This window comes from Ictidomys tridecemlineatus, chromosome 1 (genome assembly GCF_052094955.1).
Source record: "Ictidomys tridecemlineatus isolate mIctTri1 chromosome 1, mIctTri1.hap1, whole genome shotgun sequence".
NCBI lineage: Eukaryota > Metazoa > Chordata > Mammalia > Rodentia > Sciuridae > Ictidomys > Ictidomys tridecemlineatus.
The window spans coordinates 103,369,193-103,382,375 of record NC_135477.1 but is presented as its reverse complement, the minus strand read 5'-3'; the positions used below and the strand labels follow the sequence as shown (position 1 = coordinate 103,382,375).

Sequence of the window (13,183 nt, the reverse complement as noted above, 5' to 3'; positions counted from 1 at the left end):
AAGAGATAGGGGAAATGAAAATAAATGTGTACTCTGATCACATTGTTTAGTGTGCTTATTATAAATAGTACCTTTTTCCTTTATATAAGGAAATTATAATACAAATTTTATATAATTTATATAATTACTATTGCCAGCACTGTACTCAGAGAATATTTCTCTAACATTTTTCTTTCTTATGATTTAGTGTTTCAATGGACTGTATATTGATTCATATGTTGACTTTTATTAAAATGTGAAGTGAACTAGATATTGACTCATGATATCAACTTTATTCAAATGTATATAATGAATACCTGTAATTAAATCTTGGTTATAATTTGATATTTTTAATGAAAAAAATTAGGTTTTTTTCTTATGTAATTTAGTTAGCATTTATTTTCAGTTACTGTTTCTAGGGAGATACTTTGGTATAATATTTTTGAGTCAGTACATATTATAAAATTAGTTTGTAACCAACGTTATGTATATAAACATTTCTTCCATAGGTGAATTTTTTTTTAAGTTTTCAATATTGATAACTTTGGTTTAATTTTTTCTCTCTGATCTGCTTTTTACCTTCTATACTGTGATTTTTATTAAAATACTACAATTCAGGTTTCCTCTCTCGTTAAATAATTTTTGAAATATATAACTTTATCACTGCTGTTAAAGAATTAATCATGTTATTTATGTTTTGTTTATTTGGTAGACCAAAGGCTTACTAACTGATAGATTTTACTCACTTTAGTAGTATAATGCTATATTTCCTTTTAACAAATATGTCAGCATTTTTAAATGATGCCTCCTTTATAAGCCCTTTCTCTCACTGAGTCTACTCTGTTTTGTCACTCCTTAAAAGCAGGAATTAGATCTTACATTATTTTTTAATAATTATATTGAATTTTATACTTTATGCCAGAAACGTTAATATTTACTTTATATTTTTACAGGCTAATGTTTCCAGTGATCACTGGCCATCCTTGGTTCAAGAGGCTACAACTGAGGCCTTGAAACTTTGTTTCTGCCCACTAGCTGTTTTTTTACAAGCTTTGTTACAATTCAACCGCAAAATGGGAGCACGGTATGAAGAGATTTTTGTACATTTTTTTAAAGCCTTCTAAGAAACAGTCAAGGAAAGATTTATAATTAGCTTAATGAACTAGTTTAACAAACTTTGGAGTTATTCCCATACCTCTACTCTAAAACAGCTGATTCTAGTAATCTGGTAAAGGAAAAAATAAAATTTTATATTTGTTTAAAAGTAGTTTACTAAGTAGCTACAAATATGAGATTTGTAGCATCACAGCATTTCAGTGAAGCAGTCCTTGGTTTTTTGTTTTTTTTTTCTCTGCTATTTTAGGATGAGCCAAGAAATAAAACCAGAAAAATTCAAGGTCAAGGCTACATTAATAGAAGTTCTTGCTCATATAGTGAAGTATGGAAAAAGTCATATATATTGTAAAAACTGACATATCATTTGAAAACAGCATGGTTTTATAACTAGAAAATCCGAAAGCTACTCAAATTAAAATATAAAAAGATTAGCAATGTTTTTATTGGAGGTCAGGGGTATGACAAAATAAACGTGAAGATAATTATTTAGAGGTAATATGGATGAAAAAGTAGTCAAGAGTATTTTAAAATTCTTAAAATAACATCTAGCTCTGATAACAAAGCAACCAAAAGTAGACTAGTGATTTTGGAACAAATATTACTGAAACATAATAGTTATTGTAGAAGTAGAGTTTAATACATATAAATATGTGGCAAAAAACATCACAAAGTAGAGATGAAGGAAGAATTAAGACCCTGTGACTAATTAGCATTTCCAAGACTGTTTATTAATATTTACTTTTGGCCATTTTATGTGTGACTTATTTCATCAAGAAATGTTTTAGGCTATGAGCTTCCTAATGAACTCTTTTCTGCTGGTGCATACTATGGGCAACTTACACCTCCCATAAATATGAATATTTCTAAAACCAGCCCAAATAAATGTATAGTCTAAGAAAAAAACTGTGTGTTCATTATACCATCCCTATGTCAAAACTTCTTCAAGACAAGTTCTTTAGTTCCTGTTTCAAACAATTGCTACCTATAATATCCTTCTATCTCATGTTAACGAATTAGTAAAGAAAAAATAAAATTGTAATGGTAAATCAACATGTTATTGTATGAGTTCATATATTGTACATATCCTTGAAAACATCCATTAATACCCAATATTATGTACTTAACCTCTAGTGTAGATATTAAATATTTCTTGTTCTAATATATGTCACCATTGTATTATTGATTTATTTTTCTGCCTACTTTCAGAAAAGATAAGAGGTACCTCACCCAGAAGTATTCATAAAATAAGGATCTTCTCCCCATACCCCTTGGAATGAGCCTTAATTTGCTTATCTGCAGTGGAAATAATAACAGCAACCCACCTAATAAGGTTGTGAATATTAAATTACAACCATTTGTGTAAAACACATACTACATTATAAAATACCTAGTGCATTATAAGCACTTAATAAATATTAGTCATTGTTATTAATTTTTATTATCTGAATAAAAAAATCACAAAGTAATCATGTATGACATCTTCAAAAGAATGAGAAAAATGATATGTTAAGACTATTATATGAAATACCTCCTGTTAATTTACATGCTTTGAATTTAATTATAAATATCTTTTTCCCAGAGAGACTCGGCGACTTTTGGAGAGAGTGGTATATCAACCTGGATATCCAAAATCTATTGTATCAGCTGCACGTTGGTACCTGTTAAGACACCTGTACTTCAAAAATGACTATGAGCTCATTGATGTAAGGCTTTGACTTTATTTAAAATATTTTCATGTTGGACCTAAGAGCTTTAGAGTTGTTTTTCAAAATTAGTCTACTTTATGATGGATTTTTAAAAAATGAACTACATAATTCTTTGGCCAACAAATTACTACAGTATCTATCATTGCATTCACTGAAAGTAGAGAAACAATTGTGCACATCACTTGAAGGTTAACTAAGTAGTTTGCATTTTACCATGGGTTACTTATAAAATTCCCGTTTTAGTATTGTAATATTAAAAGCTGGGGTTTTTGACAAAAATAGCAGGATTTTGAAAGTTGTGTTTAAAAATAGGTTAGTATAAATTCAACCTGTGTATATGCAAGATGCCTATATGTAGGAAAGCTGTACTAAGCTTTCTTTGAGCTATACCCATTTCAAAACCAAAATCCAAACTAATAGCAAGTATTGCCAGTCTAGGGTGTTGGTTTAAAACATTGGAATCGTGATCAGTTGTGAAGTATGTTCTAAATAATTGATCCTAACTATAGGTAGCAAGAGGGTTCAGTTTTTAATTTCCTATAATAAAATTTAACAGATTCATCACTATCCTCACATCTATCAATGTATTCTTAGAAGCTTTCTTACATGAAAGAGCAGAGTAGAATTTTAGGGAACTGGCCTGATTGTCAGTATTTTATTTGTGAACCAAAACATCACAAGTTTAAAAATCATTCATCAGATGTACTGAGGTTTATAAAAAGTTGAGAGGCACTCATCTAAAGTCTGTATTAAGTGAAATTTATATCAGTACATGTGTATGTCCATCTAAACTCAACCTGAGGTGGCACCAAGAAACAGCATTTTGTTTTTCTAGAATGGGATGATTTAGCTATCCTCTCTTTCTTTACTTTTGCTCTATCTTTAGAACTGAATGGATAAAATGTTTTATCAAAAAGCAAGTCTAAATGAAAACTCCAAAGTACTAAGTCAGAGAAAAAAGGATTTGTAAGTTCATATTGATCTCATATTACCATTGTTGTTTGCATCTGCTTGTTTCTCTTTTCCTGAGGTAGGAGTATGACAAATCCTATACAATCTGTTTAATCCAGAATTTCTCAACCTCAGCACTATTGATAAAGGTTTTGGACTGGATAATTCTTTGCAGTAATGAGTGCCATCCTGAACAAAGCTGGATGTTTAGCAGCACCCCTGGCCTCTAACCAGTAGATGCCATTAGCACTGTCCTCCTCCCTGCTACCCTAATTGCACCAGCCAAAAATGTTTTCTAGACGTTGTCAGATGATCCTTGGGGTATAATTGCCCATGGTTGAGAACCATTGGTTTAAACTATAGTAATCCATTTCCCTAATATGACATGTAGAATAAGTAAAAGGATAAAAGAAGGTGCTGGGTGCTAATTGTTTATTTTTATTAATATTTAAACTTAAGCATATAGGTAGATAGGATAGGGTTAAAGGTAGTAGAATCTAATGGGATGCTCACATAATCTTTAAAAAAATTGTTTTGCTTTTCCTTCCTTTTTTGGTAAAATGTGTGTTATAATATTTGCTCCTCATGGAATGGCTTGGTATCTAAATATATAAACATGTATCTGAAATTCTTTTGAAAAAGGAAGAGCTTATAATAATGGAAAGGGTTAGAATTCTTATAACTTTAGACAACAATTTCAAAACTAACAGTCAAACTAATGAAAACCCTTTTCAGTTCCAACAGGTAAATATTGTTTACCTTTTGATGAAATATACAGTATTTAAAAAGTTCTAAAGAAAGCAATGCTTGGAGAAAGGTATTATAAACAACACATTACAAACCAAAAAGGTAGACTACATATGAATTTTGGGAGATAGTTTATTTACCATGTGTTTCTAAACATCCTATGAATAGGGGACCTAACTACTCTGTTCCAGATTATCTTTTTAAGGATGTTTGTACAGTGAACAGCCTTGGGAGACAAAGATAATGTTTCCCTCCAGAGCAAATGGTAGGCACTACTTAATCACATTAAACTCCCATTATAAAAAATCTGAATATCTAGGCTCAGGGCCTCCCTCTTGTAAATGCATCCCATTATGTAGGTGGGAAATTGTGTATATCCATCTACAGGTGTTGGTATAAAATGCTGAAACTCATTCAAGGGAATAGTTGATGGTCATGTCACTTGACATATCATTAGTAATGAAGACCTTTGTCTTTGAGCTAAGAGTCCTTCATCTTCTGGCAGTATCGTGCAATGGTGGCAGGCTATGTTGTTAGCTTCTCAGATCCTTCAGTGTTTGATAGTGAACAACCAAAAATATTTTAGGAATTAGATTATCAGCTGGAATTGAATCTTCTAATTTGAGAAATTTGAAAATCATGAAAACATTCTTGATAAAATCTAGAGCCTAGATTCTAAGCTGTGACTTTAACAGGGACCAGTGTCATTTAGACAGTTCTATACATAAAGTAGTCATTTTGGTTAAGGGTTTAGAGGTGACAGGAATGTCAACTAAGCCACGAAAAAAAAATCTTTAATTTCTTACATACCAACAATGTAACAATCAAAATATTGACATCTATACTAATAAATTGGGCTTCTCTCTTAAGTTAGCTTTGGTTGAACAGTTTATTTCAGCAAAAATGACTGAAAATTTGCACATAATTACTTTTTCTTGTGTAGTTTAATGTTGTCTTTTTAAGACTGCTGTCCTTGGGATACTGTTAATAAAATCCTAACATTCCTGTATGTGATTTCCCATAGGTGTTGGTAAAAAATGCTGAAACTCACAGAGATACAAGAGCATTGGAACTGAATCAGAAATTGTCCTCACAGTAACAGTGGATTGTCTTTATAGTGAGCAAACAAAGAAAAAGCTGTACGAATGAAGTTGTGAATCAAGACTTTTCCCCAGAGCAACATATTTTAAAACTATAGTTGTAATCATCCATTCTTATTCCTTTTTTTAAGCTAAAGAAGTTAAAGCTCTTAATTTAAGGATGTAATTTTCTATTAACTCTTAAGATGACTGTAACAAGAAAATTATTTTTGATTTGGGAAGTCCATAACAAAGGAAAACCATGTTTCCCTTATTTGCTCAACAGTTACTTGTAAACCATGATTTTTTGTATCTTGCATGGTATATAATGGGACATCTTTTTTGATAATCCCTTACAATAAAGCCTTTATAGCCATTTTATAAATAATATAAAGAGCAGAACTTTCATTTGATGAAAAATAAATTCTAACATTTAATTTCTTCCATGAATTCTGGAGTTCATATACCAACTCATCATGAAATCCAAATAATCCTGTAACCTGTTTTGCTAGAGTATCATCTCAAGAGTCCCTTGAATAAGCATCATATAAATGTTAGTCTTTGACTACCATTGATATGTTTATATAATTCAAAATACTCAGATGTGCGGCTTCAGTTAAAAACGATGGAAAATGTTGGAAAATAGTGCTGACAGTATTTAATGATCATGCAGATTCTTCAATTTTGATGAAAAGACTTAATTTTCTGAAATAAAGTCTTATTTTCTCTATAGTATCAGTATGAGATAATTTCTAAATTTCAAATCGAGAAACTTGAAAGCAGTTTTCTGTTTTTTTCAAAAAGTCTTTTACATTTTAAATAAGCTGTATGTTGCTTACTTTGAATTTGTAGTTTTAAAAATATTTTCAGACATCTACAGATATTATTTATTGTACAAAGATATGTGGTTATATTTTATGTTTGTGGTTTTTCTAAACCAGCCACTTCACAGTGTTACTTTGTAAGATAATATAAATTGATAATAGTCTATAAATTGTACTTCAGAGGATAATCTATTAAACTGAACCATAATCTGGTGTTTCCCAAATTTGACTGAACATTATAATCATTCAGACCTATGTTGTCAGAATATTTAAAGACCGGAGGAACCTAGAATTTTGCATTTTAAAGGAATGCCCGAAAACTTCTAATGTTTGTTCAGATTTATGAACCACTGGATTAATCTAATGATTCTGCTTTTCTTTGTTTCTGTAACAAAATCAAGCACCTGTCATTTTCTGCTCCTTTGTTCCTTTTTCTCATAACTGTCAAACCTATTCGGTTCTTTTAACAACCTGGCACAAAGCCAGTGAGAGATGCACTGCAGAAGGCTGCCTATGCTACCCGAGTATCCATGTTCTCCTCTTTCCTCAGGAAAATGCTTCAGCTTTTTCATCTTGAATGGACTTGTTCCATCTGCCTAGATGCTTGGTTCAATTCTTATCCACCATTCACTTTCTTGGGTGTCACTTGCTTCACAAGATTACTTCCACCTACAGTGTGGTCTTGATTAGCTTTTGCTCCAGGCCTGTAATTAAGGGGTAACCTTTTGACTCGCTTGCCAAATTCTGGTTTCCCAGAACCTCAGTCTCAGGTTAGAAAGGAGACTTGGAGCTGGCGTGGTGGCTCCCACCTATAATCCCAGCAACTCAGAAGACTGGAGCAAGAAGATCACAGGTTCCAGGCCAGCCTCAGCGACTTAGTGAGTCCCTAAGCAAATTAGTGAGACCTTGTCTTAAAATTAAAAATAAAATGAGCTGGATGTAGCTTAGTGGTAAGGCATTTATTGGTTCAAACCTCAGTTCTACAAAAGAAAGGAGAGTTGTGACAACCCTTTAGTTGATATCATCCCAGGTCATTCTTTTTTTGCATTTACATGTACACATCTTCTTTAAAATTTTGTTTATTACTTTCTCTTAAAATTGCTGCCCATTTTGAGCCTTAAATCATTCTTAATCATGTAATTTTTACAAAGCTTACTTTGTGCTGAACTTAGGCTGAATTCTTAATGTTATTTAATTCTAGTTAATAAATGAGAGCAATGTTAAACAGCATACTTAAAACAAAATTTGAAATAAATAGTGTTTTCAGATTCTAGAAACTTTAAAAAGTGGCCAGGATTTCTCTTTGGAGTGTATACATAAGTGTAATTAGACTCAAGATTATTTCCTAAAGTGCCAACATTTAACATTTATCTTAGTGTTTAATTATTTTTGTTGTATCTAATTTGAGAATTATGGTGTATTTGCTTTTATTTTCTATCCACCATTTGACTATCATTGATTGTTTTTGTAGTGATGACTGGAGCCAGGGATACTTTACTACTGAGCTATGCTTCCAGTCCTTTTTATTTTTTGAGACAGGGTCTTGCTAATTTTCGAACTTAAATCCTTCTGCCTCAGCCTCCCAAGTTGCTGGGATTTTAGGCAGGCATCACCATACCTAACTTGCATCTTAAAATGTTTTGAAGTAGGTACATTTCTTCTTTAATAAATAGCTATTAGGAAACATTTAAAATAATTTTTTAAAATTAATTTTGAACTCAGAATTGAAAATAGCAATTTGTTTTAGTAAAGCAAAATGGTGCTAGAAGAGAGAGAATTAAAATTGGAGTATCCCTAAGGATTTGATTCCATATTACACCACTGGACTGTGACATGATTGGCATGTCTTGATCTTTACTGAGTTTGCTTCAGTAAAAAAAAATAATTTAAGCTTCATTTTTCACCACATATATTCTCTGTATGTAATATTTACTATAAGAACATAATTAAATTAATTTTTCTGAAGATAAAGTGGGTAATAAGAAAAAGTATCCTACCGTTTGTGCTTATGGTAGGCTGAATAATGGTGCCTATATATATTCATGTCCTAATTCCTTGCACTTGTGAAGATAGGGAGAAGGAGACTTTGCAGATCTGGTTGAATGTATAGACCTTGAAATGGGGAGAACCTCCTGTGTTATCCATGTGTAACCAATTTAATCAAAAAAGTCCTTAAAAGTGAAGAGCATTTCAGAGAGATGTGACAGTAGAAGCAGGTCAGAGAGAGCCCACATTGCTGATTTTAGAGATGGAGGTAGGGGCCATTGGTCATGGAAGGAAGTGACTTCTAGAAACTAAATGGCAAGGAAGCATTCTTCTGTGGAGCCCCTAGAAAGGAATGCTGCCCTGTTGACATCTTGCTTATAGCCTGGTGAGTCCCAGGTTGGACCTCTGACCTACAGAACTGATCTACAGCACTTTAAGATTAGTAATTTAGTAATTTCTGTTGTTTAAGCCATTAAATTTGATGATTTGTCTTAGCAGCAATGGAAAGTTAACTGCTAATTGTGTATACTGTTAAAATGAATACATATATCTTTTACTTTCATAAGATCACTGAGATTAGAGATCATCTAAATTATTGTTAAAGAGAAGTGATAAGATATAGATGACAAGTTATTAAATAGTTTTACTGTGAAAACAGACTTGACTCTTAAGAATATGGCTGTCGATTTCTCTAATAGTTAATATCTGAACTGTTGTTACCCAATGTGGTATTAACCACATACTATCACCAACACTATTGATAAATACTTCACCTAAATTCTCTTAAACAAAAACTACATTAAATTATACTCACAAAAACTAAGAAGTGTGTTCAACCTGTTTTACTGTTAAATGGATACATAACTGGGTAAGTCTTCACTCTTGGCCTTTAGTTTTTTCTGTGTATTTGTAAAATCAGGGCCTTGAACTAGATTTCTAATGACAAACTTCTAGTGTTCAAATAATGTCACCAAAGTTTTCAAGTCAGAAGTGAGCTGAAGCAAAACTGTGGATATAAACTGTATGGTACAGCACATGTGAAACAGTGGCTCTAATTTCCACTGAACATGGTTCCCTTGTGCTTGCAAACCTTAGGGTAGAACCACTCTGCAAAAAGGCTCATGGTAAAGGAAGGGAAAGAGGTTTGGGGGCTGAGACTCTGGGAAGAAAAGTGGTCTTCACTTAGTACTTTAATGGAAACCAACATTTATACATAGTTGAATGTAATTTTATGTGCCTACTACATGTCCAATAGGTTATATTTTTTTAGAAAGGCCGCCACTTTAAATAAAACATTATTTTAATATCTGACTCACAGGTAGCTTAAATAACTTGAGTTTCTAAGACCCTTTCTTTTTAATACAATTTCCTTCCCTTCTGACATACAAAATATATCATTGCTTAATTAGTATGGAGGAAAATGCTGCATAGTTTAGTATCAAACAATCAAGCATTTCTGGAAACTACAGTGTAGCCTTATTGAAAAGACTAATCTTTTTAAATTTTTTTTTTTTAGTTGTAGATGGACACAATACCTTCATTTTATTTTTTTTTAATGTTGTGCTGAGGATGGAACTTAGTACCTCACACATGCTAGGCAAGCGCTCTACCATGAAGGCACAACCCCAGCTCAAAAAGACTGATCTTAATCTGTTGGATTTAATAGATCTAGAAAGAAAAAAGTACAAATAGTCTTTATATAAATGGTACCTTCAGAAATTTGGAAATTGACCTGGAAAGTTGAGGGGTGTGGAAAAAAGACAACTACAGTAGGTTTTAATCTTCACAGACTTAGTTACATGTTTTGTTGCATATGTGCATTCCTGGCAATGCTAATTTGTCTTATGTTTGGGACACAAATGTCTGGGCACAAAAGAAAAGCCAGATGGAGCAGATGGTTTTTTTGTGTGTGTGGAAAGAAGAGGAGGAGGTTAGACAGAAAAAAAACATTGCTGACAAGGCAAATTTATATTGTCACAAATAATATAAATTTCCTTCTATAAGAAGGAGATAAGTGTATTTCTGAATTGCCTAAGGTTATCCCTACAGTGCCTTAGAACAAGTACTATTTTTATGGTTGCAAGGCTTTTCTGTCTAAGAAGTAGATTCAGAATGAATTATCTATGCAGTGGGCCCTCATAATGAATTATGAGCAATGGTGAATAATTTGTGAATATTAAGAATATGTAAGCTATAATAAGCTTTTGTGCTAGTCAAGTAGCTTCCAGGGAAGCCTAAGTAAGATCTATCATTGCCAAGGCTCTTTATACTGTACCAGCCAACCACTTGCTTCCAGAGGAGCCTTTTGTGCTTATGAGGTAGTAACCTTGACCCACCAGAACTTCAGCATCCACAGACTGACAGGCAGGGATAGACTGAATGCCTACCATGCACCTCCTTCAATTCTCATCATTTTTACAGTAGATGTATTTATTTTTTAAGGATTTTTTAAGATGTTGATGGACCTTTATTTTATTCATTTATTTATATGCAGTGCTGACAATCTAACCCACTGCCTCACACATGCTAGGCAAGTGCTCTACCACTGAGCCACAACTCCAGTCACTAGATATCCTCATTTTATAGGGGAAAAAAAGGCACAGAATTTAGTTTCTAAAATTTTATATTAGGTAAGTGGAATCTGCCTAAAACATTTTTTTCTAATATTATTGTCAAATTTTGCTAATAATTTCTATTAGCTCAAAGAAATGTGAAAAAAATGAGGTATGTATCTTTGAGACATAGTCAGTTATCCTAACAAGCTTTATTCAGATGCTACCATTTATCATTTGACACAATCGATTCTAAGGAGGACATTTAGGAAACCCTCCTCCAAAGAAATAACTAAAAATTAAAACCTGTGTAATGACAAGGAATACTCCATACTTAGACTTTGAACTTCATAGAAACTAGGACCAAAGTAAGCTAATGGTTTGATTTAATCATTGATAACATCACCACTTTTGGTTTTATTTATTTATTTATTTATTTATTTATTTATTTATTGGGGTCGGTACTGGGGATGAACTCAGGGGCACTCAACCACTGAGCCACATTCCCACCCCTATTTTTGTATTTTATTTAGAGATAGGGTCTCACTGAGTTGCTTAGCGCCATGTTGTTGCTGAGGCTGGCTTTGAATTCAGGATCTTCCTGTCTCAGCATCCCAAACCGCTGGGATTATAGGCATGTCCTACTGCCCCAGACACATCACCACCTTTGGTTTTCTCTTTAGTGTCCTCTAACCTATTCCCAGAGTCCATCAACTTCCTCCGCCCCTTTGGCCCTTCCATATCTTAGGTGCCTGACACTTTCTTGATTTTGATGGACCTTACGCTTCTTTAGTTATAAATTAATCACTTCAGAGGAAATAGTTGGTTAAAACCTCACAAGTGTGTGTGTGTGGGGTGTGTGTGTGTGTGTGTGTGTGTGTGTGTGTGTGTGTGTTCCTCTTTCTATTTACTCTTTTACCTACCCACCCACCCATGCCATATTTCTTGAAGATTTTGTGTTGGTGTTACGAAAACTAAGTAATAGAATACAGCATAGACACTAGATAGATTCCTTGGTGTAGCAGTCATTTTGAGTTGCAGGATTATGGGTTTGCCTAGTGCCATGCAATGCCACCACTTGAAGTCTAGCCATAAACATTTGCCATGTGAATACAGTGCATTACTTTTGGGGAAGCACCTCCTACATGGATACTAATGATTTTTACTTGGTATAAGGGGTATTGGGTTTGGTTTGATCCCTAGTACTTAATGGAAGAAATATGAATTATTGCCCATTGGCATCAGCACCCCACACAATTTCCTCTTCAGCTGTTGGCTTTCTTACCCCAAAACAATAGAAAGAATTACTTTTAAAACAGAATAGTTCATCATTAAAACTTGCCAGGGAGGGCACTGGAGATTGAACTCAGGGGCCCTTGACCACTGAGCCACAACCCCTTCCCTATTTTGTATTTTATTTAGAGACAAGATCTCACTGAGTTGCTTAGTGCCTTGCTTTTGCTGAGGCTGGCTTTGAACTCATGATATTCCTGCCTAAGACTCCCAAGCTGCTGGAATTACAGGTTTGTGCCACTGTGCCTGGCTTTATCATTAACATTTGATTAAGGAGAAATCTATATTTTGCCCTTCCTTCTACTTTTGTACATTGCTAGAATTATTGTAAGACAAAGTGTTTTTTCTCATATGTGGTAAAAGCACTTTTTCAAAACTCAAAGTTATTTTCAGTTAATGATCTGAATCAGAGTTATGTGAAAAAGTACCATGGGACCTGTTTTTCTTTCCCCACAAAATTGAAAGCTCTGTTTACTTTTGTTAATTTCATATATCAAGTATAGAACCTGCTATATGTTAGACACCAATATTAGATAATCTACATACATAGAAGTAGTATAACAATGTTTAATATCAAATTCTCTGGGCTTTTGAGTTCAAATCCTTACTCCCTTTAGCTGTATGACCATACATAAATTACCTCTCATGTGCCTCAGTGTTAGATACCTGCTAGACTAAAAAATTTAATCCATTTAGATAGCATTAAGCAGTGTTTGATATCTAGTGAAAGCTCAATGTTTATTCTCATTCTTTCAATAATTACAAGGTAGGTAGAGTATTATAATTTTCATTTTAAGATGAGGAAGCTAAAACTCCAAAGTTATGCTTTAAAAGTTACTCTTGGTCCTTGAGATATAGTCCAAGTTTCTCAACATGCATTACAAGGCTCTTTGTTATTGGGCCCCCTCACCCTACCTTCTCCAGCATTCTCTGTCATTATCCACCTCCTC

At 33.2% G+C, this 13,183-nt stretch overlaps 1 protein-coding gene across 4 annotated transcripts in view; it reads left to right on the top strand.

Moving 5' to 3' along the window:
• Skic3 (SKI3 subunit of superkiller complex) overlaps positions 1-6,626 on the top strand; it is a 99,206-nt gene extending 92,580 nt beyond the window's left edge. For 2 of the 4 annotated variants that reach the window (XM_021726903.3, XM_013359013.4), the window contains 3 exons: positions 933-1,063; positions 2,675-2,798; positions 5,524-6,626. In XM_021726903.3, the coding sequence (XP_021582578.2) occupies positions 933-1,063; positions 2,675-2,798; positions 5,524-5,598 (330 nt within the window). In that variant the 3' untranslated portion in view covers positions 5,599-6,626. Of the gene's footprint in view, positions 1-932; positions 1,064-2,301; positions 2,426-2,674; positions 2,799-3,687; positions 3,768-5,523 lie in introns of those variants that run through there. The other 2 variants (XR_005728377.2, XR_002484073.3) reach the window with 2 other exon arrangements.
• The last annotated feature ends 6,557 nt before the right edge of the window (positions 6,627-13,183 follow it).